Raw genomic sequence first — 27,813 nt, forward strand, 5'->3', positions numbered from 1 at the left:
ATAAACAAGTGAACAAAAATTTATAATTATAAATGACAAAAGACAGTGTTGCAAGAGAATGAGGCAGAGTGGAGGATTTATTTAAACTGGGTGATGAGGGAAGGTTCCTAAGCTAAGTCCTAAAGGATAAAAAAAAGAACCATGTGAAAGATGATGAAACATAGTGTCATAACCACTCAGGGCCTAAGGACAGTGTTAGGCAGAAAAAGAAGGCCTATGTCTAACATGAATAACTCCAACATCTAGAGTTTAGGCCGAAAAGAAGGGACCAACAAAGGAACCTATACAGAAGCAGCGAGGGAGATAAGAAGAAGGAATACAGGAAAGTATGAAATCTTCAAAAGCAAGAGAAAAAAAATGTTTTAAAGAGAAAAGAATGGTCAATTGTATTCAATGCTGCCAAGAAACAGAATATGGAATAAAATTTTTAAAAGATCTAATGGATTTAGCAAACAGAGGTGTTTTGTGGCCTTAAATAAATTGGTTCAGCGATAAGTGCTAAAGCCAGCCTAAATGGGTTGAATAGTGCATAAAGAAAAGGACAGGGAGAAGAGAATAGGAAAAGAAAAAAGGAAGAGAAGGAAGAGGAAGATTTCACTATATTATAATTCTGGATAACATAAAACACACAGGGCCGCTGATCCTGGGCTGCTGGGATCAAGCCCTGAGTCAGGCTCCCTGCTCAGTGGGGAGTCAGCTTGTCCCTCATCCTCTGCCTCTCCCCCTTGCTCGTGTTCTCTCTCAAATAAATAAAATCTTTATAAAACACACACACACACTTTAATATGCAGTTGAGCTCAACAAGACAGGGCAATCCCTAGGTGCTTGAAGATGAGGTTTCAGGACCTTGATGACAGAAAGCTAGTAAGCTCTCCCTGTGAAAAGTTCAGAGATATGAAGAGTTGTCTCTACAGAGTGACTACCGACTGGTTGGTAGAGCACGCAACTCTTGATCTCGGGGTTGTGAGTTTGAGCCCCAAGTTGGGTGTAGAGATTACTTAAAAAATAAATTAAAAAAAAAAAAAGAGTTGTCTCCATCCTTGAAACAGGAACTAGAAAACAGAACTTTATCATTACCTTCTGTCCACGAAGACATCAAGAAACTCATCATCTATCAGGGTATAAATTGAAAGGGTCATGTATAAGAAGAGGCTGGAACTTCAGACCAGTCATTGGTGGATGTAAAGGATTTACACCATCTACTCACAGCAGGAACCCTTAGTTTAGGTATTAACATTTTAAAACCAGTCCAACAGCAGTTAAAGACCCTAGATTTCAGCAAAGGCACATATGAAACTATCTCATAAGAACTCCCTCCAAAATCCAGGATACAAGGAACTTCCACAGAATGAAAAGATGACAATCAAAATTGCAAGCCACACAAGGAGACAAATACTGTGAAAACGTCAGGAGAAGCAACAAACTATAAAACATATAATCGGGATGCCTGGGTGGCTCAGTCGTTGGGTGTCTGCCTTACGCTCAGGTCATGATCCCGGGGTCCTGGGATCGAGCCCCACGTCAGGCTCCCTGCTCTGCAGGAGGCCTGCTTCTCCCTCTCCCACTCCCCCTGCTTGTGGAAGTTCCCTCTCTCACTGTGTCGCTCTCCGTCAAATAAATAAATAAATAAAATCTTAAAAAAAAATATATATATATAATCAAGTACTAGAAATAAGATTTGAAAGAAATTATAAAATAAAAACATTACAATGTTTAAAAACAAAAAAAGGCACAGGGCGCCTGGGTGGCTCAGTTGGTTAAGCAACTACCTTTGGCTCAGGTCATGATCCTGGAGTCCCGGGATTGAGTCCCACATCGGGCTCCCTGCTCAGCAGGGAGTCTGCTTCTCCCTCTGACCCTCTTCCCTCTCGTGCTCTCTCTCATTCTCTCTCAAATAAATAAATAAAATCTTAAAAAAGAAAAGGCACAAATAGCACCCCAAAGACAAAACCCAGACATTACTAAAAAACCAAAAACCAAAAACAAATTAGAAATAGAATAAAAGAGATATTTCAAGAATTTAAAAAGTCACTGCCAGTGAAGTTGTTTTTAAAAAGAGTCAGACATGTATGGAACCTGGGTGCCTCAGTCAGTTACAAGTCTTAAGCGTCCAACTCTTAGGTTTCAACTCAGGTCATGATCTTATGGGTTGTGGGATGGAGCCCCGCGTTCTCTGCATTCAGTTGAGAGTCCACTTCAAGATTCTTGCCCTCTGCCCCTCCCCCCACTCTCTCTCTCTGACAAATAAATCTTTTTTTTTTTTTTTAGATTTTATTTATTTGTCAGAGAGGGAGAAAGAGCACAAGCAGAGGGAGAAGCAGGCCCCCACTGAGCAAGGAGCCCGACTTGGGACTCGATCCCAGGGCCCTGGATCATGACCTGAGCCAAAGGTAGATGCCTAACTGACTGAGCCACCCAAGTGTCCCTCAGATAAATAAATCTTTAAAAAAAAAAGTTAGGGGCGCCTGGGTGGCTCAGTCGTTAAGCGTCTGCCTTCGGCGCAGGTCATGATCCCAGGGTCCTGGGATCGAGCCCCACATCGGGCTCCCTGCTCCGCGGGAGGCCTGCTTCTCTCTCTCCCACGCCCCCTGCTTGTGTTCCCTCTCTCGCTGTGTCTCTCTCTGTCAAATAAATAAATAAAATCTTTAAAAAAATAAATAAAAATAAAAAAATGTTAGACATGTAATAAAATATATTTACAAATGTTAATTATGGAATATAGGTGGTTGGTATATGGGTATTAACTATACAGTTCTTTCCATTTTTCTGTATGCTCAATTTTCATAATAAAACATGAAAGAAAAGATCACTAAAATGAAAAACAAGTAAATGTAAGTTAGGTACAGCTAGAAAAGAGAATCCTCTATACTATCTTCTATAAGCTCTATGTTTTTTCCTTTTACACAGATTATTTATGGTATGATTATTGTATTGTATAGTATTGTATGTATGGTATGTGTAAGTTTTTTAAAAAACTGATTGCTGGGGCGCCTGGGCAGCTCAGTCGTTAGGCGTCTGCCTTCGGCTCAGGTCATGACCCCAGGATTCTGGGATGGAGCCCCATGTTGGGCTCCCTGCTCAGTGGGAAGCATGATTCTCCCTCTCCCACTCCCCCTGCTGTGTTCCCTCTCTTGCTGTCTCTGTCAAATAAATAAATAAAATCTTAAAAAAAAAAAAAAAGGTAAAAATCTGATTGCTTTGTGGCTTAACTTGATTTCAGTTCTTCGAAATTTATTGATACTTTACGACACAGGTTATGGTAGAAAATTTTGTTTAAATAAATAAATGTTCCATATATGTTCAAAATTTCTGATTTTCAAAGTGATTGGATTCATAGTTCTATATAACCAGTAGATGAAATCTGTTAATGTGTTATTCAAATTTTCCAAATGTCTTTGCTGAATTTTTCTTCTACTTCTAAAATCAATTATTGAAAGATATATTAAAATCTCCCACTATTGTGGTAGATGTAACATTTCTTATAGTTCTATCATTTTTATATTAGCTATTTTTTATGGTAAAAGAGATTTTTAAAAATAAATCCCTTTTCCCTCTTCCCACTTTAAGGTTCCTGACCAAAATCAGTTTCTATATGATAATCTTAATTAAGCCTATTTCTTACTTTCAAATTTACCTATGCTATAGTAGAGACTGGGCACAGTACATCTTGAAAGGCATCTTCCCTGGTCAGTCTATTTGAAAGCTAACTTATAACATGGTCTAAACTGCAGTTTTCTGCAGTTTAAACTAATCCCTTAAAAAGGAAAACACTGATGTTCTCTCTCTCTCTTTTTTTTAAGAGAGAGAGCAAGGGGGAAAGGGAGAGGAAGAGAGAGAATCTTAAGCAGGCTCCATGACTAATGTGGACACCAACACGGGGCTCAATCTCATGACCCTGAGATCATGACCTGAGCTGAAGCCAAGAGTCGGTCACTTAACTGACTGAGCCACGGAGGTGCCCCTCAATCTGTTATTCTTAAAATACTCTAGCCATTGAAAAACAAAAGTCTTGTCAATAGGTTCAAGTTCCCAAAGGACTCTTTTTTTTTTTTTTTAATTTTTTTTTTTTTTAAAGATTTTATTTATTTATTAGAGAGAGAGAATGAGAGATAGAGAGCACGAGAGGGAAGAGGGTCAGAGGGAGAAGCAGACTCCCTGCTGAGCAGGGAGCCCGATGCGGGACTCGATCCCAGGACTCCAGGATCATGACCTGAGCCGAAGGCAGTCGCTTAACCAACTGAGCCACCCAGGCGCCCCCAAAGGACTCTTAAGTAACAATTTTTACTGGTACTACTCCCTACTATGTACCAGGCACTGTGTTTTCAGAGACTAATGCAATCATTCCAACAGACTTCTGAAGTGGGTCTTAGCGCTATAGTTTTTACAACAGCAATACAGGAAAGGAACAGAAACCTGAGGTCTACTACTAATTACTAATCATCACCAAAGATCAAACAAATGCTATCATCAACAGAGATCCTTTCCACCAAAATGAGTATCTCTTTCAGTGTGAGCACCCAACATGCAAAAATGGCTTCATTCAAGTACCTTATACTTCTGTCTCAATTCTTCTGTGTCTTCTTTTTCTACTTCTAGGACACGGCGCCGTTCGGTAGCATCTTCAGCATAATCAAGCTTAATAAAAATAGATATAATTAGTCTTAATTCCTAAAGTACCCCAATTAGCCATTAAAAAGTCATCTGCACAACTACAGTATTGCATGAAAATAAAAACTTCATATTATACTCAGCTACCTCTTACTTTATTGTTCCCCTACAGAGAAAAAGGTACAAAATAACTAATTAATCCTTCCATGCTGGTGGTTCCCAACAGGCACATTTTCTGATGATAACAGACTTTACTACAATGTTCAATGCCAAAGAATTAGGAGTAAATGGAGAAAATATTTTAGGCAATGAAAAGAAGGTATCACAGATAACAGCTGCACACAGGGGCAAAGCTTCTACCACGGCAATTATTTTCAGAGTTGAACAAACCTGCCTAATAAAATGAGCACCAGGATCTGGGTTTTAAGTGTGATCCTGCCTTGTGGCATAACCCTGGGCAAAACATTCAACTTCCTTATGCCCCTGTTAAAACAGGGGCATTACCAGGCGCCTAGGTGGCTCAATCGTTAAGCGTCTGCCTTCGGCTCAGGTCATGATCTCAGGGTCCTGGGATCGAGCCCTGCCTCGGGCTCCCCGCTCTGCGGGAAGCCGGCTTCTCCCTCTCCCACTCCCCCTGCTTGTATCTCGCTGTGTCTCTCTCTGTCAAATAAAAAAATAAAATCTTTAAAAACAAAAACAAAAAAAACAGGGGCATTATCTATCACCTACCTGCCTCAAAGCCAGCACTAAATGAGAATGTAAAATATATTTTTAAATTTCCAAAGAAAAATACTAAAACTACATTCTATCTAATAAGTGTATTCCTGTACTGGCATCTGAATTTGGAATACCAATTTTAAATACACCATTTTAAAAAAATTAGCTAACAAGATCAATTTACCTCCATTTCCATGCGACCCATGCCCATGACATCATACTTGACGACAATCGGAATGGGATCTGTTCTCCCTGTAACAGGAACACATTATCAAGGTAAGAGGCAAAGCTAAGCCAACAGTTCACTTTATACATTGGGTTTGGGTGGTTAGAGATCTTGCCTTGGAGTGCAGAGACCAGAAAGCTACAGTGAACCAAACACAAGCCATTCTCACAGCTTACAACCAAACCTAACTCTCCCAGTTTAAGCCCAACTAACCACTTGGTTGACATTCCAGTTGAGGAAAATTCCAGATTACTATGACAAAATTAAGTAAGTAATGCAAAGCACTTCTAAGCAATGGCACCAGGAGATTTAAAATCAAAAACTTTAGAAATTGCTTTTTAAAATGATCCCCAAATAACTTTCCATCAAGAATCATTTCACTCTTACAGTCCACTGACATCCTCCCACACACACTTTTAAAACTAGTAATAAATATCTCAACTGACATGCTTAAACTTAAAAAAAAAAAAAAGGCACGGTTTCAAACACGATACAGGAAAACTCTGTAATTGCAATTCAGCATGTTTAATATTTTTTTGTTTTCAACAATTAACTGGGGCTGCAACAAAATTTAAATAAAAAGCAACAGTTAGTTGCCCTTAGGGACAAAAAATTGTTTTACTTTTAAACTGGTGCTCTGAGGTCTCATTTTCCAGAGTGGATTTAACACTGGCTGTGGCAATCGGTAAGCTGTGAAAAGGACTAGTTGCGAAGAAAATTGACTTTAAACTAATCAATCTATGCTGGAGATTTTTAAAAATGTATATTTAATCCACTCATAACCAGCCAAACAAAGCAAAATGGGGCAGACAAGCACTTTACTACCACAGCTGTTTTACATCACAACTTGCGCTGTTTATTGTGATGTAAGCCCACTGAAAAGAGGACTGACTTACCTTATCCGTTGTACACCTTTAGTGAAAAAACACAATGTTTACTTCCCTCATCATTTCACTCAGGCTGGTGTAAACAATTGTTTTTTGTTTGTTTTTTTGTGTTTCTGTTGTTGTTGTTGTTATACACACATATGTATTATACCTTTGGGCTAAAAGTTGAGTTTTGTCAGGCTAAATCTGAGGTATTACCAAAACCAATCAGAAAAAAATAAATGCCATATTCATGACTAGGCTTGGTCCTGGAGAAAAAAGAAGAAACTGTTTTCAAAGTGACTGGCACCACTTATACCCAGTTGCTCCATATATATATATATATATTTAATTTTTATCTTTAAAACATAATGAAAAACAAATTCAGAAGTTTACTTATCACCAGTATCCCATTATAGTTTTCAAACAATAAATAAGGAGATAATTAGAAATAATTATCACAGTGAAAGTTTAAGTTAATAAAGATACTTTTATGCCAGGGGAAAAAAAGGAAAAAAGTTCTAAAATACAGCCTTCTTTTAGAAACTATCAAAGACTGCCAGTTAAACAAAATGAAAATGCATACTACCTTATGCCCAATGGTATAATAAATAAGCAGTGACTGCAATCTTTAGCAAAAGGACCAAATTAAAGACAGGTTATAAAAATGACTTCCTAGGTGCAATATCACTTTCATAACGTCTCAATCAGGGATTTACTGGTAAAATACATTAATGCTCCAATGAAAGAATTGAAAAGAAATGTCAAAGGAATTTACTTTTTTTGGTTTTGGTTTCTTTTTTGGTCTGTCAGAATTTGTTTTGCAAGAATCAAGAAAGTTTTGGTACAAATTCATTACCTCTGTAAACCCCTGTTTATAAACTCTGCATTAGTACTTTTGCCTTCTAAGGCAGTCAAAGTTTGTTTTAATTTATTTATAAATTGCAGTAGCAAGTGCTAGTGCCCATTACATTGTGGGAAAATCAAGTTTTTGACAGTATTAGAATTTAATATTTTAACTGATTTTTTTTTGGCAGTTCTAACACAAACAGATACATCCCTTCTTAACAGTACCCTTTAATGAACAAGGATCAGACAAGTTGCATAAGGAAAGGAAAGGAAAATGAAAAAGACCAAGCAGAAGGATGAAGGCTACAACAGAGAAAGTAAGCCTAACATATTGGTGCACTGATGACAAAAGGAGTAATTCAGTCTGAAAATAAAAAATTACCACTGCTAAGTTTACCATCACCACAACAAGTCCAGGATCATAATGCTGTAAAAAAGAAACACCATTTGTTAGCCAGAAACCATTAGGGTAGGATATAGGCCTTCTAGCAGGCAGATGGGAAGGGGTAAAGTAACAATTGGTTTGTCCCTCCCCCAATTTCAGCTGAAGAAGAGGAAGGACACTTTGTGCTACAGCAGTTGTTTTCACATTGGTTGGCCCAGGGTGTGAGATTTTTGCACTGCCACTTGAGAACATGTACAATCTCCTCTTTAATAATTTGGCTGGGGCGAGAGGGGGGTGTTAAAGTGAGAGAACTAGCTCTAGCTTCCAATTTTTAATTTAACTATTCATTCTGGTAAATCAGTATTCAGGGCCCAAGTTGGGACTTCTCCTTAAAGAAATAACATCAAAGATAGATCAACTGGACAGTGATCAAGTCATTTCCTTCACTAAAAGAACTCTAAGAGGATTTTTAGGTTGGAAAGGGAGTCATCAAGACCTTGTTAAAAATATATATATAAGTAAAAGGTCTGGAAAATAACCTTTTACACTAAGTGCTTCGAAAACTTATGTATATTTGAGTTCCGTTATGAATGAATAAAACCCCTGAAGTAGCTTTCCTTAGAAATTTGTTTCCTTTTAATGAAGTCTTCCCAGGCTTGCCAGCCAACATCTTTCGTTCTGCATACAACAACGCCAAGCTTTGAAGGAGACCAAGAACTCCAGAGAAAGTGGCATCGAAATGGCTGTCACATTTATAATTAGTCCACTCAGAAGTAACTCATCAAAGAAAATAAACAGTCTGGCTTTAAAAATAATCTGAAGGTATTATAATAACATTGTTTGGTGACAGAGGGGAACTACTCTTATTGTGGTGAGCACTGAGTACTGTACAGAACTGCTGAATCATGTACACCTGAAACTAATAACACTGTATGTTAATCATATTTCAATTAAAAAAAACATAGGGGTGCTGTGCTGGCTTAGTCAGTGGAGCATATGACTCTTGATCTCGGGTCATGAACTGAGGCCCCACCTTGGGCATAGAGCTTACTTATAAAATATATATATGACAACAACAACAAAAAAACCCAAAGAAAAAACAATCTGAAGATGACATTATTGTCTGGGCCAAGCATTAATTTCTTTCCATTATTAAAGAGGCTCCAGACGAAGGAAAACTCCTACTGGGAAAAGACACAGAATATATAATACAGGAAGAGACTGCTTAAAAAAACAAAACAAAAACAAACAAAACAAAAACACCTCTCAATTTATTCATTTGTGATTAATGATAAATCCCATCATAAAGAACACCACTGTGGAACACCTGAATAATAGCTTATAGTGGTAATGTTTCAAAAAGTAGATAGGAACCAAATGTTTGCTAATATGATATTCTCTAGAAAACTCAACTTTTTTTTTTTTTAAGATTTTATTTATTTATTTGACAGAGAGACACAGTGAGAGAGGGAACGCAAGCAGGGGGAGTGGGAGAGGGAGAAGCAGGCTTCCTGCTGAGCAGGGAACCTGATGTGGGGCTCGATCCCAGGACCCTGGGATCATGACCTGAGCCAAAGGCAGACACTTTACGACTGAGCCACCCAGTTGGCCCGAAAACTCAACTTCTTTTTAAAAAATAAATTGAAGTACGGGTGCCTGGGTGGCTCAGTCAGTAGAGCATGTGACTCCTGATCTCAGGGTTGTAAGTTTGAGCCCCATGTTGGGTACAGAGGTTACTTAAAAATAAAATCTTTAAGAAATAAAAAATTTAAAAAAAATTAAATAAAGGGGCACCTCGGTGGCTCAGTAGGCTTAGCACCTGCCTCTTGATCTCAGTTCAGATCTTAATCTCAGGCTCATGAGTTCAAGTTGGGCTCCACACTGGGTGTGGAGTCTACTTAAAAAAATTAAAAATTAAAAAATTTTGGGGTCACCTGAGTGGCTCAGTCGGTTAAGTGTCTGCCTTTGGCTCAGGCCATGGTCCCAGGGTCCTGGGATTGAGTCCCGCATTGGGCTCCCTGCTCAGCGGGGGGCCTACTTCTCCCTCTCCCACTCCCCCGCTTGTGTTTCCCTCTCTTGCTGTCTCTCTGTCAAAATAAATAACATCTTTAAAAAAAATAAAAATCTTTTAAAGGGACGCCTGGTTGGCTCAGTCGGTTGGGCATCAGGTCATGATCCCAGGGTCCTGGGATTGAGCCCCACATCAGGCTCCCTGCCCAGTGAGGACTCTGCTTCTCTGCCCCTCTCCCCGCTTGTATTCTCTCTCTCTCTCTCTCTCTCTCTCTCTCAAATAATATTAAAACTTTTTAAAATTAAAAATAAAAATACATAAAATTCAATTAAAAATAAAATAATAAAATAAAATAAATTGAACTAAATCCAGGTTCCCTACTTCTTTGTTTCCTTTAAAGGAATAAAGTATTTCTTAAAATTCATTGAATTAAGAACATTTTGTTGTTTATTTCACTCCAAAGGATGCAACTTCCACCAGAACACTAAACACTTTCCTTCAAAGAAATTGTCCTCCTCAGCCAAAGATCAATAAATATTAGAACTGTGATCTGGCCAACTGGAGAAGGGGAGGGAAAAAAAAGAAAAAGAAAACATACCCTGGTATCTAGAATATACTAATACCAGTGTATTCATGTGATGGAAAAAAGGATATTCATATTTTCGAAATCAAAACCTTAAATATATATATAAATATTGAATCATTATGTAGTATACCTGAAACTAATATTTTGTATGACAATTATACCTCAGCAAAAAAATGTATATATTAATTTAAGTATTTATTTATTTATTTGAGAGCAAGCGAGCATGAGCGGGAAGGGGGTTGCAGCAGCAGGCAGAAGGAGGGGGAGAAGCAGGCTTCCCACTGAGCAGGGAGACCGACGCTGGGCTTGACCCGGATCCTGACCTGACCTGAAGCTAAAGGCAGACGTTTAATCGACTGAACCACCCAGGTGCCCCCCTGCCAAAATTTTTTTAAAAAGAAAAAAACTTTATGTTTCATTAACCAACCCGAATTGTACTTTGTATATTTTAAAAGGTAATTTTACTTCTATAATGACAAAAGTACTAAAATGTGCATATCTAAACATGCATCTCTCGCTAAAATGTGAAGCTATTATGACTTATCATTACTGAAGAGAAAATTAGGCCAAATATAAAAATTCACTGACTACAGCCACCTTGTTTCTGAGAAAACCCCTCATGAGTCAGTTTTGATTTGAAAATAATTATATACTAATCTACAAAACTGGCCCAAAGAATTGGATTGAAGAGAAATACCTTTTTTTTTTTTTAAGATTTTATTTATTTATTTGGCAGAGAGAGACAAAGCGAGAGCGGGAACACAAGCAGGGGGAGTAGGAGAGGGAGAAGCAGGCTTCTCGCTGAGCAGAGAGCCCGATGTGGGGCTCAATCCCAGGACCCTGGCATCATGACCTGAGCCAAAGGCAGACGCTTAACGACTGAGCCACCCAGGCGCCCCAGAGAAATACTTTTTTGAGAAATGCTACTTTTAGAAACTCCAGAAATAGAACAATTGGGAAGAAAATATTAAAGAACAACCATAATTTGGTAAAGAGCCACACTTCAAAATCATGATTTCCCCATAGAAACAAATTAGAAATCAAGAAGCTTTCAAAGTGATTAAAACACTGGTTGGACAGTCAATAGATAAAAGAACACCTCAATTTCTTTCTGCTGCCTTTCCCCTCAGTAAGACTGATTCAACAACAAATATTCATTACAAATATTTATTGAACTGCTACTACACTGTTGGGAGGCATTGTGCATATGGCAGTGATCAACACAAAGTCTAAACCCCCACTAATTACCAATAGTTAGACAAAATAATCTTACCAACTTAAACTTCTGGCATGGGACAGGGGGAACAGAACATTTATAGAGCCAACGCATATACCTGAAAACACTTAAAAGTATCTGATGTTCTTTTAAGATGTCTAAAATAGTCTTCAAAGACTGATCCTAATGAAGCAGAAATATAAAAGCCATCAAAGTCACAATATCTACTTCCAAAAGGCTACTAAGCTGATTAAGACCGAGAGCCTGTCCAGACATCTTTAAATCTATTTACTTCTTACTTTTAGAAACTCGAAGAGACGTATGAAATATGCTGATTTGCAAAACTATTCAAAACAGGACTCTTAGTAAGCTATGTTAATGCATTTAAATATAATTTCATTTATTAAAACAATGATTACACACAACTCACAGAAACACTGAGTAAAAAATGGTACATCTATTTCCATGCCAAAGCATCATTTTTACAAATTTCTCCTGAAAATAAGTCTTCAGTACCATAAAAACAATGATTACTTTCAGCATCATTTAAGTATTTTTTTAGTAACTATAATATGATAAATGCTACCTCCCTGAAACACTAACTGGAAACATTAAGCACATTAACTATTCCTTACAAGTTTCTAAGTTGTTTTTTTTTTTATATTTTATTCATTTATTTGAGAGAGAATGAGAGAGAGAGAGAAAGCACAAGCAGGAGGAGAGAGAGAAGCAGGCTCCCCACTGAGCAGGGAGCTGGACACGGGGTTCAATTCCAGGACCCCAAGCTCATGACCTGAGCAGAAGGCAGATGCTTAACTGACTGAGCCACCCAGACACCCCCAGAGTTCCTAAGATTTAAAAAAAAAAAAAAAGACTTCCTACTCAATAGAATTCAAATTCTCTAGTACAGAACTAACTATATTGTCATAGCCAGTTTAGTGATCTATACAACAGCCAGATTAATTTGATTTTCAAATACAGATGTTTTCTAAGGGCACAGAAATTTAACTGTGACCTAAAGGAATCTCCATCCTTCCATCTTACCAGGGTATCAAATCTGGCTTTCCAAGATAAAACAGTTCAGTTTTAATCACATAGCCTAATATTACTAAACAAGGACAGAGAAGAGGCAAAAAGGTATTACCAATGAACATGTTATGGAATCAGAATGTTAAACCTGAAAAGGATATCTCTTCAAGGATGACATGAGATACCCAAGCCCTTAGAAGAGATTAATAAAGGGAGTTCGTGAGGTGATTTCAATTAAAAAAAAAAATCACCTAGGGCGCCTGGGTGGCTCAGTTGGTTAAGCAACTGCCTTCGGCTCAGGTCATGATCCCAGGGTCCTGGGATCGAGTCCCATATCAGGGAGCCTGCTTCTCCCTCTGACCCTCTTCCCTCTCATGCTCTCTATCTCTCATTCTCTCTCTCTCAAATAAATAAATAAAATCTTTAAAAAAAAAAATCACCTAAAGAAAAATCATACTTTTACTCCAAATAAGATTTTTTTTAGCTCAAATTATATCAACTCACTGAAGGCAGTCTCATAGTAACCACAATGCAAAGATCAATTTATTTTTTAAATGGGAAAATCAGCTTAATAAATACAATTTCAGGGAGGCCCCTGGGTACTTCAGTCAGTTAAGCATCAGACTGATTCTTCATTTTGGCTCAGGTTGTGATCTCAGGGTCGTGAGATCAAGCCCCGCATCAGGCTCCACGTTAGGCATGAGCCTGCTTGGGATCCTCTATTTCTCCATCTGCCCCTCCCCGCGCCCTGCCCATGCAGGTACACATTCTTGCTCTCTGAAAACAAAACCAAACCATACATACATACAATTTCTGGTTAAAATAACCCCAAAAGACATGGGGCTCAGGGTGAAAGGGAAAAATACTAGGTCCCTATTTAAAAAAAAATGTTGGGTAACACTTCTATGCCCTGAGTTTTACTGATGTTTGTATCCCAAATAACTAACACAGTATCTGGGATAGAGTGGTGTTCAATTAAAAAGCATTTGTTGACTCAAAAGAATGAACATGTACATAGTGGGTCTAGAACTTGTTCAGGTCTATATATTTAGTCATCATAGTGCTTTCTGCTTCATGCCATGAAATTCTGGTAATTTAACTGTCTTGTAATCAAGTAATTATTTCATCAAAAAGAAAATAAGGCTGCATTAAACAGGCCATATCTCAAAAAATATGTAAGGTATTATAAAGAAATATTTGAATTTTGCATTACTGTTCATTAGAGACTTGTTCAATTTGTTCTATCTACTGTCCATTCGTTAGCGATCAAAAATGCAGGCATCACATGCTTAAGGAGTTAGATAGACTTAAGGCTCACTTCAATATTTTTTAAGCTTATTTATTTACTTAAGTAATCTCTACATCCAACATGGGGCTCAAATTCACAACCCTGAGATCAAGAGTCACATGGTATTCTGACTGTACCAGTCAGGCACCCTGGCTCACTTCAATTCTCAGAAAGTTTAGAGTGGAAAATATCTGAATAGAGAATATTTGGGAGAGTTATATAGATAGTAGTGAATCCTACGGCATTGTAATAACCCAACAATCCAACACCTTCTTAGAGCTGTATTCTCTTACTATTGGTTAATAAGCTTTCCATTGCTACACTGAGAACTTTTTACTATTCCAGGATCCCTCAATAACCCAAAAGACTTTTCAGCTTCATTTAAACTGCTCCACCTTTACTTTCCACATTAATCCTCTTCTCCCCAGTTGATCTTTATGTTTTTTTAAGATTTTATTTATTTACTTGACAGAGAGAGACACAGCGAGAGAGGGAACACAAGCAGGGGAAGAGGGAGAAGCAGGCCCCGCACCAAGCAGGGAGCCCGATGCAGAGCTTGACCTCAGGACCCCCGGGACCACGACCCGAGCCGAAGGCAGACGCCCAACAAAGCCACCCAGGCGCCCCTATTTTTTTTTCCTATACTTTTCTAGGTAATCCCCAAAAAGGCTGGGCTACAAAATCTCAGTTCTCCAATAAGAAATAATTTCTAACCACTTATGTCACCTTTGACAGCCAGAGCCTGAGTCTCAGTAGCCTCCCCCACAAAATGGGTATTATCCTCACTTTCAGGTTTGGTATGCAGATCAAGATATAACCAATAGAAGATGCTTTGTAAACCATAAATCACCATGTAGGATGTTGAACTCTACACCAATTATCTCCTTAAGGCTTCAGAAAATTTTTTTAAATAAAAAAAATTTAAAAAGAGAAAGAAAATTTTAAAAAATCAATGTTTTCCTTTCATTTCCAAATTTAGCATTTTTAAGATAAAATGAATGATACTCTAAAATAGAAGCTGTGACCAATTATAATATTTTACATGCAATTTGATGATAATGAAATCTCTATTTACAGATGGGAGAAAGTTATTATCCAGGATCAAAACCAAAGAATCATCCAAAAATGTTTCCCATATACCATTCCATTAACAAAATGAGACTGAGTATGAAAAGCAATGTTACATAAATATTAAATCCAAGCCAAAAGAATGAACCTAAAGAAGCATAATTTTAGGGGCACCTGGGTGGCTCAGATGGTTAAGCATCTGCCTTCGGCTCAGGTCATGATCCCAGGACTCTGGGATCGAGTCCCGCATCGGGCTCCCTGCTCCTTGGGAGCCTTCTTCTCCCTCTGCTTCTCTCTCTCTCTCTCTCCCTCTGTCTCTCATGAATAAATAAATAAAATCTTTAAAAAAAAAAAAAAAAGAATGAACCTAAAGAAGCATAATTTTAGGGGCACCTGGGTGGCTCAGTTGGTTAAGCGGCTGCCTTTGGCCCAGGTCATGATCCCAGGGTCCTGGGATGGAGCCCCACGTTGGGCTCCCTGCTCAGTGGGGAGTCAGCTTCTCCCTCTCCCTCTGCCCCTTTCCCCTGCTCGTGCTCTCTTGTGCTCTCAAATAGATAAAATCTTTAAAAAACCAAAACATAATTTGAACAAAACCTTCTCCAAATTAAATATATAGTTCAAATCATCTAAGAAAATATATTTAGCCTAAACAAAACTGAATAAACATTGTCAAGATGTTCACTATTTTACTATTATTGTCACCTGGAAGACAATAACAGCTATATGTGTACTGAAGGGCAAGATACTAATCCACAGTGTGTCAAATCTGTAATAGATGAAGTCCACATGGAATATAAGAATAAACTCAGAATGTCAAGTAGATTGAAATTACTAAAAAATCCCCAATTTCCTTCGGAGTCTCTGCTAAGAGTCCAGAGATCCTAGGTCATCCTTAGAATTTTTTTTTTTTTTACAGTTCTAAAAATCTGATTCCATACAGCTTTGAAAGCAATTTTGTCTCTTCCTAGTTCCTATTTCTCAAATATTGGTTCACTAGTGAATTTTTATATTTTCAAATATTTCTACTTGATTGGACTATTCTACTTACAAGAAATCATTATCACTACATACTCTATATTGCTTTTTATCTTATATTTTTAAAAGATTTTATTTATGGGCGCCTGGGTGGCTCAGTCGTTAAGCGTCTGCCTTCGGCTCAGGTCATGATCCCAGGGTCCTGGGATCGAGTCCCACATCGGGCTCCCTGCTCAGCGGGAAGCCTGCTTCTCCCTCTCCCACTCCCCCTGCTTGTGTTCCTGCTCTCGCTGTCTCTCTCTGTCAAATAAATAAATAAAATCTTAAAAAAAAAAAATAAATAAAAAATAAAAGATTTTATTTATTTGACAGACAGCGAGTGAGCACAAGCAGGGGGAGCAGCAGGCAGAGGGAGAGGGAGAAGCAGGCTCCCCACTGAGCAGGGAGCCTGAAGCAGGGCTTGATCCCAGGACTCTGGGATCATGACCTGAGCCGAAGGCAGCCGCTTAACGCACTGAGCCACCCAGACACCTCTATATTGCTCACTTTAAGAGTCTCTTGGAGGGGCGGCTGGGTGGCACAGTCCCTTAAGCATCAGACTCTTGGTTTCAGGTAGGTCGTGATCTCAGGGTCCTGAGATCAAGCTCCCAGATGGGCTCCATGCTCAGTGCCAAGTCAGCTTGAGACTTTTTCTCCTTTATCCCCCACCCCCCGGCACTCTCTCTAAAATAAATAAATCTTTAAAAAAAAAAAAAAGTTTCTTGGACACTCACTTTCTTGCCTAAGTAAGAAATCCAGTTTCTACATGAACCAGTTTCCTTTATAACAATGCAATTTAAAAAAAATTATGCAAATTAACCTAGGCCAAGAAGTCCATAATACGGTGGGAAACAATGTAAATCGGGCTAAGGATAATACTATTAAGAAAAATAAACAGCATTACACTAATTCAGACCCAAAATCACTAATACATTTTAGATGACTAAAAGAACCAACTGTCTACCCTACTTGCTATAGTGAAAGTATTTTCTCAGAAGCCTATTTCATTCACATGGCTCAGAGCAAATTCTTTGGGGGAGCTTGTTTAAAACATAATCTCCTGGGGCACCTGGGTGGCTCAGCTGGTTAAGTGTCCGATTCTTGATCTTGGCTAAGATCTCAATTTCACAGTTTTGAGTTCAAGTCCTGTGTTGGGCTCCATGCTGGGCATGAGGCCTACTTAAAAAAAATAAATAAAAAATAAAAAGCAAAAATAAAAATGTAATTTCCCCACCCAGACCTGCTGAATTCTGCTGGTTGGGAATCTACATTTTTAACAAGTACCCAAGGTGATTCTGTGGCTCATTAGAGTTTGAAACCATTAAGTCTAATGGAAAAAGTACTGGAGTAGAGGTCAAAAGATTTGTGCATTTATAAACACAGCTCATAGCCTTAGCAGTCTGACCATGGAAAATACTTAAGTTTCTCAATCTATTAAGTGGCATTATCTCCCACTTTACATATTGAGGAGGAAAATGAGATCGAATACAGGTATAAAACTTATATACCATCATGTTCAATTCCCTAAACCTCCAAATCTTTCTAAAATACAGGTATACTGAGGGTATAGCAAGGAAACACTGCTTACTAGTTACAGAGCTCAAACTCAAACCCAGGTCAAATTTCAAATGAGATCATAAAGTGGTAACCTAAAGTGGGTCAAATCTAAGTCTTCCATATGTTTTGTTTATCCCAAATTATTTTAAACTTTTCTTTTTTTAAAAAGATTTTATTTATTTATTTGACAGTGAGAGAGGGAACACAAGCAGGAGTGGGAGAGGGAGAAGCAGGTCTCTCGCTGAGCAGAGAGCTTGATGCGGGGCTTGATCCCAGGACCCTGCGATCATGACCTGAGCCAATGGCAGACACTTAACGACTGAGCCACCCAGGCACCCCTCAAATTATTTTAAACTTTGAGCCAATATTTATCAAGTAGGAAACTGACCAAAAAATATCTAGATTTCTGGTTCCTTTTAAAAAATTCAGAAGCTCTGGGGTGCCTGGGTGGCTCAGTCGAGCTTCTGACTCCTGATTTTGGCTCGGGTTGTGATCTCTGCGATCGAGCCTCATGTGGGGCTCTGCACTCGGTGGGGAGTCTGCTTGAGATTCTCTCTCTCCCTCTACCCTGCCCCTGCCCCTCCCCACGTGTGCACTCTCTCTCTCAATCACTCTAACAAATAAACCTTTAAAAAAAAAGGCACCTGGGGGCGCCTGGGTGGCTCAGTTGGTTAAGCGACTGCCTTCAGCTCAGGTTATGATCCTAGAGTCCCGGGATCGAGTCTCGCATCGGGCTCCGTGCTCGGCACGGAGTCTGCTTCTCCCTCTGACCCTCCCTCCTCTCACGTGCTATCTCTCTCATTCTTTCTCTCAAATAAATAAATAAAATCTTTAAAAAAAAAAAAAAAGGTGCCTGGGCGGCTCAGCAGGTTAAGCATCTGCCTTCACCTCACGTAGGATCAAGCCCCACATCAGGCTCCCTGCTAAGCAGGGAGCCTGCTTCTCCCTCTTCCTTTGCAGTGCTCTCACTCTCTCTCAAATAAGTAAAATCTTTTTTAAAAAGCTTAAAAGTGCCAGGAGAGAAATATAAAGTATAAGAAATTGAAAAAAAGGGATGGGGCACCTGGGTGGCTAAGTCGTTAAGCGGCTGCCTTCGGTTCAGGTCGATTGAGATCGAGCCCAGTGTTGGTCTCCCTGCTCAGTGGGGAGCCTGCTTCTCCCTCTGCCTGCTGCTTCCCCTATTGTCCTCTCTCTAATAAATAAATAAAATCTTAAAAATAAAGGAAGGAAGGAAGGAAGGAAGGAAGGACGGAAGGAAGGAAGGAACTAAGGAAGGAAGGGAAAGGGAAGAAATTAGAATATAAAACAGAAGTTATAGTATTCCCACCTGCGCCCCGGAGACCTATTACCTACCATCCCTAAAAATATGGCCAAAGTTCTTACCACTCAATCTAGCCTTAAGTTTCTAGTGACTTTATACAAATTTATGTTAGTCATGAATAATATATGTAACTACTTTAAGAGCCTTAAGAAAAAAAAATCACATTCACAGGTATCTCTATAATTTTTTTGGCCAGAATAACTGCTGTGTATTTCAATTCTGTAATATTTGCATTTCTCACCACCATCATATCTTTCCAGAACAGAGAAGTGAGCCACCACAGACTTTAGGTACACTACAGCATATTGATTAAAGTCATAGTTTTGGCACCACTATTCTACCACTTATTTGCTATAAGATCTTGGGCAAAGCATTGCTCATAATGTCAATTTCCTCATCTAAAAAACAGGAATGGTATCTACCTGAAAGAGGATTTAAATTAGATAATCCACATGTAAGCACTCACTGAACACTTAATAAATGCTAGTGGCTATTATAAAGGACTAACACTAAACCCAGTGAACAAGAGCTTGCCAGTCAGGCATATGCATGAACTAACTATACACTGTGCTTCTTGGCTGATTTATCATCCTTCATATTTGTATCTTCTTTTCCATTTCCATTGCCATCACTCTAAGTCCTCATCAACTCATACCCAGACAACTTTCTAAACAGTCTTTCATTCATCTTCAGACATACTTTGATCATACTAGTATTTAACTTCTACCAAAAATGTCCTGGTTTGGTGTATTGGAAAGAACAATAGATCACAAATCAGAGAATTTGGAGCTGGGTTTCAGCACTATCACAAAGACATTCTGAAACCCTAAACCTCAATTTCTCCATCTGTAAAATGAATTTTAGATAAAATTATCTTTCATATCTCTTTTTCCTATAAAAGTCTCTCCGATCAAAAACTGCCTTTGGCTTACAAAATAAAGTTCTAAATTGGAACAGTATTAAAACCTTCTGCATCAGTGTGGGTAGGTAAAAGCATAGTTTTGAAATGCAAAAAAACCAAGGTTTGAATTCTGATACTGTCATTTACTGGTTGCTTATTCTTGGGCAGCTTACTAAGCTTCTCTAAGCCTCAGTTTCTTCTGCAAAATAAAAACAGCAATTATCTCACAGACTTATAAGAATTAAATAATTTGTTAAGTGCTTAGCACATAGTAAACACTCAATAAGTATCTGGTTTGTGCCTATTCAAACCAGTTTCCCATCACTGCCTTCTACTTATGGCTTCCAAACTGCTCTTGGAAACCTAAAACTTTGCTTCAACCAAAACAACTGTGTCATTCACCGACCCCCACCCCACCTTTCATATATTAAGGTTCAACATCAAAAAAATATTTGGAGAGGTTCTTCTAAAAATAATATGAAAGGTGTGGGGGGGGATGGGGTAAGTGGGTGATGGGCATTAAGGAGGGCATGTGATCTAATGAGCACTGGGTGTTACATGCAACTGATGAATAACTGAACTCTACCTCTGAAACTAATGATACACTACATGTTAACTAACTGAATTTAAATAAATTTAAAAAAAAAAGAAATGAAAAATAAATAAAAACCATATGAAAGGTCTATATGGGCATTCCCCACTCCAGCCAGCCATGGAGTAATCACCTATTTGTATACATCAGTACCTCCTGTCTTTGGTAATATCCATTCCTCCCTCCTCAAGACTTCACTGTGAAGTTTTACCTAGTCATTCCTTCTTCTGAGGACTTACAGCATTTACGTTAAGATTTTCCCCCTTAACTCCTAAAATGAATAGCAAACTCTATGAGTAAGGGCAGTATCTTACAATATTATATATACTCTTTATAATGGTCTCTTGAACACAGTATTCAATAAATGTGCAAATAACTCCATGTAATTCTTCACCAGTGTCTCCTTAAAAGTAATCTACCTTGATAAAGTCCAATCTGCTTCTGTAACTAGTTCACTCTCTTTTCTTAGTTAAAAAAAAGGGAGGGTGCTGGCTGGCTGAGTCAGAAGAGCATATGACTCTTGGTCTCAGGGTTGTGAGTTTATTTTTTATTTATTTTTTTTTTAGGGTTGTGAGTTTAAAAGCCCAGGTTAAGTACAGAGATTACTTAACAAAATCTTTTAAAAAGATAAATAAATAATAAGTTTACCCAGATTCACTTAAAAAAATAGCTTTCTATATTTATTTATTTATATATTTTTTAGCTTTCTATATTTAATTGTTCCAAATTTCATTTGAAAAATTGGCCACATCTTTTCTGGTTATTTTGCCACAACTTAACATATATTTAATGTCTTTTGATGTATCTTTTAAATGTGATGATCTCTATACTGAGAAACGTAGTCCATACAGAATTTAAGTTCACTATTGCCCCTTCTCCTCTCCCCCAATCCCTCTCCCTTTTTAAGTCTAGCCCTAAAGCCCAGACCTCTTACTGCAGACTGCTAATTCTAATGTTATTTACTAAATGGGCTTCCTCTTCTTCATATTAACGAAATCCCATTCAGAAGGTCACAGGTTTTACAGAATCTGTACTTTACCAAATTTGATACACGAATACTAAAATTATGCTTGCCATTGGCAACTGTGTAAAGACTGCAAAGATCAGGCGCGCCTGGGTGGCCCAGTCATTAAGCGTCTGCCTTTGGCTCAGGTCATGGTCCCAGGGTCCTGGGATCGAGCCCCACATCAGGCTCTCTGCTTGGCGGGAAGCCTGCTTCTCCCTCTCCCACTCCCCCTGCATGTGTTCCCTCTCTCGCTGGGTCTCTCTCTGTCAAATAAATAAAATCTTAAAAAAAAAAAAAAAAAGACTGCAAAGATCATTTAATGAGCAGGGAAAAGAGATAATTCAACTACAGGCTCCTTCACCTAGACCAGCTTCAAGTATAAATAACTAAGCCCTTCTGACAATCCATACCTTCGTGCTGGGGGAGCTACATGGCTGTCTTCCCCCAACTACTCTTATTTCCAGTTATCAACGTTTTCTAAGAAGAGCAAAGATATACATATAGGAACATTGATTTCAAAGTTATGCTTATACTTGAACGGCAGAGACTCAGTAGCTATATGACCTTTCCAAAACTGTTCCTTCATTTATGAAATGATTATACTATTTCATTAAGTGGAACATACAAAACATTTAGATTCTAAATCAATGTACACAAAATGTACTAAGTGTAATTTCCTTTTCAAAAAGAAAAATAAATTTCAAAGGGAAACTAATACAAAAGGACAACAACTTAGATTTTACAAAGACCCTATCCACAAAATTTATCTACGTCATTATAATATTAAAGGAAAGCTTATTGGGACACCTGGCTGGCTCAGTCAGTAGAGCACCCCTGATCTTGGGGTTGTGAGTTCGAGCCCCACGTTGAGTATAGAGACTGCTTAAAAAAAAAATTAAAAAAAAAAAAGGAAACAAAAAAAAGGGAAAACTTATTTTTCTCAGCCAAAGAATTATTTTTCTTAGGAAGTCAGTGAAGTTTTAAAGATCAACATTCTAGTTTAACAATAAAGTCTATTTTTTCCTTTTTTCTTTTTTAAAGGGAGTGGGTGGGGGGGAGAATCTTAAGCAGGCTCCACGCCCAGCACAGAGCCCAACACTAAGCTTGATCTCACAACCCTGAGATCATGACCTTAGCTGAAATCAAGAGTCGATGCTTAACTGACTGATCAGTTGATCAACTGTCAGTTGATTAACTGACCAAGGCCCCAGTAAAGTCTAAAATGTAACACTACATATTTCTATTCTGTTGTATTGAATCTAAGTCTAGTTTTCCTTCAATCATAAAATGTAAGAACACCGCTATTACTAGCTAATGCAGGCCCTACCCAACTATATTCACCATTTATTTGCTAAATGAAACTAGAGCAGGGATGGGGGAAGCGACATATACCTAAAAACAAAAAACACACCCTACTTTACTACTCTGCTCTAATTTTGCCTACTCTTTTTCAAAATAATCTTCTCTCTATATTTTTTTAAAAGATTTTTTATTTATTTATTTGACAGAGAGAGAGAGATAGCAAGAGCAGGAACACAAGCAGGGAGAGTGGGAGAAGGAGAAGCAGGCTTCCCGCTGAGCAGGGAGCCCGATGCAGGGCTCGATCCCAGGACCCTGGGATCATGACCTCAGCCGAAGGCAGACGCTTAATGACTGAGCCACCCAGGTACCCCTATATAGAGATTTTTTAAAGTAGGCTCCATGCCCAGAGTGCAGCCCAACGTGGGGCTTGAACTCACAACTCTGAGATCAAGACCTGAGCTCAAGGGTTGGACACTTAACCGACCGAGCTACCCAGGTGCCCCAACTTTTATATTTTTAAATAGCAATGTAAGTATATCACATCAAATTTTAAAAGAATACAATAAAAAGCAACTCAGTTTCCCTTCAGAGTCTGCCTTTACAAGGAGTTTTCTTTGCATAGTCAAGAAAATACAAACATAAATATACAGGTATACCTCACAGAATGTACCTGTTTAAGGCTTCATAGTAGAGTGCCTCAGTTCACGACTCTCAACACGATATTATTCAGCCAATGATTTTAGATAGTAAAATGTTTATATTTCATTCTCAAAAACCTAATTCAGCATTTTTAAGAAAAAGATATGTAGAAATCTGGAAATACATTCCACATACACTAGAACTTTGGAAAGCTTCTTAAGTATCTATAAACGGGACAGACATGTTACTACACAACCATATTAATTATCTGGCAATAAGGAAGAAATGTTTAGGCAATGTCCTAGCAATTTTTAAAATTTTTAAAATATACATTTATATATTTGTTATTTTTATATATTTATTTTTAAATAATATTTTTATATATTTTTATATATTTGTCAGAGAGAGAGAGACAGAGAGAGAGAGAGTGCGCACAAGCAGAGGGAGCAGCAGGCAGAGGGAGCACAAGCAGAGGGAGCGGCAGGCAGAGCAGCTTCCTGCTGAGCAGGGAGCCCGATGCGGGGCTCCATCCCCAGACCCTGGGATCATGACCTGAGCCGAAGACAGCCACTTAATGACTGAGCCCACCCAGCCATCCCCCTGGCAATTTCTTAAAAAATTCACAAATAGCTGTATCTTGAAAATTGGCTGGGGGTTTTGGGGTTGACAGGTAACTCATTTTAAATAATAGTAAATAGATACCTAAGTAAGGTATCTAAGGTCTTCACACAGGTAGGTGGTCTGATTTCGGGGAACAAAATACTGATTTTAAGCAGGAGATGTGTATCTATCAGTGTGTGTGTGTGTATATATATATATATATATATATATATGACTGTGTGTATATCTATGTATGCAATATAACACAAATGGTAGTTTAATATATACCACACACTGGGCGCCTGGGTGGCTCAGTCGTTAAGCGTCTGCCTTCGGCTCAGGTCATGATCCCAGGGTCCTGGGATCGAGCCCCACATCAGGCTCCCTGCTCAGCGGGAAGCCTGCTTCTCCCTCTCCCACTCCCCCTGCTTGTGTTCCTGCTCTCACTGTCTCTCTCTGTCAAATAAATAAAATCTTTAAAAAAAAAATAATATATACCACACACTGTTCTATACATTCCTTTCTACTTATTGTACCTTGGAAATTGTTCTACATATGACAAACACATACTAAACTACTTCAATCCTTTTAAAGCAGCATGGTTTCCCTTTATACCATTTTAGTATTCTATTTTTTCAAATACAAAATGCCATTAACCACAAAACACAATTATTTTATATGCCCAAAAGAAATTTAAGAGTTGCCAATTATAACCATAATGCCATTAACAAGATGCATTTAAGTTTCCCTTTATTAAAATATGAAAAAAATGTCTTGGAATCAATGAAATATGATGAACTGTTTCCAATCTTTTGTTATCACAAAATAACATGATATAATAACCTCGATCATACATTATTTTGTGCATTTCAAAGAGTTTTAAGTGAAGAACAGAAAATTAGGATTGCTGACCCCAAGGATAGATGCATTTTATTTTTAAAGATTTATTTATTTGAGGGGGGAGGGGCAGAGGGAGCGGGAGACAGAGAGCTCCAAGCCGATTTCCCGCTGAGGGTGGAGCCCAACACAGGGCTGATCCCATGACCCCGAGATCACAACCCGAGCTGAAATCAAGAGCCAGATGCCCAACGGACTGAGCCATCCAGGCACCTCAGGATACATGTATTTTAATCTTTAGGTAATTCAGGTTGTTCTCTGCAGTGGTTTACCAATTTTTATTCTTATTGGTTATGATGTAAATACGTGTTTTCCCAAAATACGACCAGGCTAATTATCTTTAACCTTTCCAATGCAAAAGTGAAATATTGTATCTTGTGGTTTTTAAAATGCATATTTCTCTTATGAAAAGAAGTGAGAGTATTTTCATACACTTAAAGATCATTTGCATTACTTTTCTATAAACAATGTTCATATCATTTCCCCTTTCCTCTTTAGGCTATAAGTCTTTCATGTAACAGATAAATACATGAAGAAAATTTGTCCTTTGTCTATAATGAGATATTGCAAATATTTCCCCCAGTTTGTTTTTTTTTTTATAATGAAATATAGTAAAATGTATCCTTTTTTTAATGGCTTCTGGGTTTGGGGTTACACTTAGAAAAGGTCTACAGCCATGCCACCCTGAATGTGACAGATCTCGTCTATACTTAAAAACTTCCTTGTTCCAACATTATTTTTTTTTTTAAAGTAAGCTCTATGCTCAACTTGGGGCTTGAACTCATGATCCCAAGATCAAGAGTCGCATGCTGGGCACCTGGGTGGCTCAGTTGATTAAGCGACTGCCTTCGGCTCAGGTCATGATCCTGGAGTCCCGGGATCGAGTCCCACATCGGACTCCCTGCTCAGCAGGGAGTCTGCTTCTCCCTCTGACCCTCTTGTGCTCTTTATCTCTCTCTCTCAAATAAATAAGTAAAATCTTTAAAAAAAAAAAAAAAAAAAAGAGTCGCATGCTCTACCGACTGAGCCAAACAGGTGTCCCTCCAACATTATTTTAGTTTTTTTTCCAAGATTTTATTTATTTGTCAGAGAAAGAGAGAGAGCACAAGCAGGGGGAGGGGCAGGCAGAGGGAGAAGCAGGCTCCCAACTGAGCAAGGAGCCTGATGTAGGGCTCCATCCCAGGACCCTGGGATCATGACCCGAGGCGAAGGCAGCCGCTTAACCAATATATTTTTAAAATAATAATTATCGGGGCACCTGGGTGGCTAAGTCAGTTAAATGTCTGCCTTCAACTCAGGTCATGATCCCGGGGTCCTGGGACTGAGTCCCACGTCGGGATCCCTATTCAGCGGGGAGTCTGCTTCTCCCTCTCCCTCTGCCTCTCTCCCTCCCCACTTGTGCTCTCTGTCAAATAAATAAAATCTTTAAAAATAAATAAAATAAAAATAATAATTATCCCAGTGCACATCCTAATGATCTTATGGTTTCTTTCTTTTTTTAACATTTAAATAGTTTATCCATCTGGAATATATGTCAGGGTAAGGTAGCACAATGAGGATCCAACTTCTTTTTTCTGAGTGGCTATCCAGTTTTCCCAATGCCACCGTTTAGTGATTGGGGCTCTTCTTAGATTTTGTAAATTAGGCTCAGAAGTGGCAATAACTAATGACCTCAGAATTAGTGAAACAGACACCAAAATTAGGGGCTTAGAGACTATAAAATGCACACAGCATTAAAAATACAGATCCAGAAGTAAATTATCTAGCACATATTGAGCACATTATAGCTACTATACTGTAAAATTACAGACTAGCAAGACAGTGCTTCTCTATTTTTTTTTATTAATGATATTTAGGTTTCTGATTAAGACCTAAAGACGGGGGGGCACCTGGCTCAGTCCATGGGTGTGTGACTCTTGATTTCAGGCTGTGAGTTTGAGCCCCATGATGGGTGTACAGATTACTTAAAAATAAAGTCTTAAGGGGCGTCTGGGTGGCTCAGTCGTTGAGCATCTGCCTTCAGCTCAGGTCACGATCCCAGGATCCTAGGAGCGAGCCCCGCATCGGCTCCCTGCTCTGTGGGAAGCCTACTTCTCCCTCTCCCACTCCCCTTGGTTGTGTTCCCTCTCTTGCTGTGTCTCTCTCTGTCTAATAAATAAATAAAATCGTAAAAAAAAGGAAAAGACCTACAGATGGCTTATCTCCAATCCAGTTAAAACATCTAAATATATACTATAGAGGTGTTAATAGCAATCAGCATTTACATAGCATTTTATAGTTTTTATAAAGTGATTTCACCATTTTTATTAATTTACTTCACCCCATCACTGTGACTAAATGAGCGAAGATTTTAATTCCCATTTACTGGACTGAAAAAATAACTCAGTGATGGTAACTTGTCCCTTTTACTTAAAGTGGCAGAGCCAAACTCAAACCTAGATCTTATATTTCAAAATGCTGCTCACACTGCCTTCACATCTTACACAAAGTACTTTTACACAAACTACACAAGATTCCCTACCTCAAGGAACTTGGGAGTGATTTGTCAGTTAAATATTCAGATTGATCACATACTTAATTCTAAGCATGGGAAGAGTACATAAAAGTATAAAACTCAAGAAACCTTCAAAGATCTACAGTTTAAAAGAGCAAGACTTGGGGAACAGGAACAATTTCTTACCTACTTTGTCCTTTGCTTATGCTATTTACAGCCAGTATAGCTAGAATGCATTATTAGCTCAGTAAATATGTGTTGGTTGTCTATTATTGATTGAACCTCCTAGACAGGGTGAGATATGAAACAATTATCACACCCCATCCATTTTTCTCAGGGGCTGAACTTTTGCTTGTGATTAAAAAAAAAAAAAAAAAAATCAGCCAAATCATCAAAAAGCACCTAGACAATTTAACAAAGGAAGTTTAGGTACCCCATTTCTGGACTATATCTACCGACTAAACATTTCACAGCAAAATAAAGATTTTGAGCTGCATTCCATTTTAAAGCTGCCAGATGGTTATAAAACAATTTCAAGAAACAAATCTAGTCCAACTGCCAAAAAATACAACTATCATTCATTGTTGCTTTATTCCAAATTAAATATATCCTCTGCCTCTATAATAAGCAATTGTCCATAA

General features: G+C 38.4%; 1 protein-coding gene across 5 annotated transcripts in view; it reads right to left on the reverse strand.

Annotated features, from left to right (window-relative positions):
- GPATCH8 (G-patch domain containing 8) overlaps positions 1–27,813 on the reverse strand; it is a 119,906-nt gene that overhangs the window by 49,361 nt on the left and 42,732 nt on the right. For 3 of the 5 annotated variants that reach the window (XM_025861724.2, XM_073889176.1, XM_073889174.1), the window contains 2 exons: positions 5,510–5,577; positions 4,549–4,635 (listed from right to left, as the gene is read on the reverse strand). In XM_025861724.2, coding sequence (XP_025717509.2) covers positions 4,549–4,635; positions 5,510–5,577 — 155 coding nt within the window. Of the gene's footprint in view, positions 1–4,548; positions 4,636–5,509; positions 5,578–7,648; positions 7,694–27,813 lie in introns of all 5 variants that reach the window. The other 2 variants (XM_073889175.1, XM_025861725.2) reach the window with 1 other exon arrangement.

Source organism: Callorhinus ursinus, unplaced genomic scaffold (assembly GCF_003265705.2).
Source record: "Callorhinus ursinus isolate GAN/ISIS: 27379988/994484 unplaced genomic scaffold, GSC_fseal_2.0 scaffold102, whole genome shotgun sequence".
NCBI classification, from domain to species: Eukaryota; Metazoa; Chordata; class Mammalia; order Carnivora; family Otariidae; genus Callorhinus; species Callorhinus ursinus.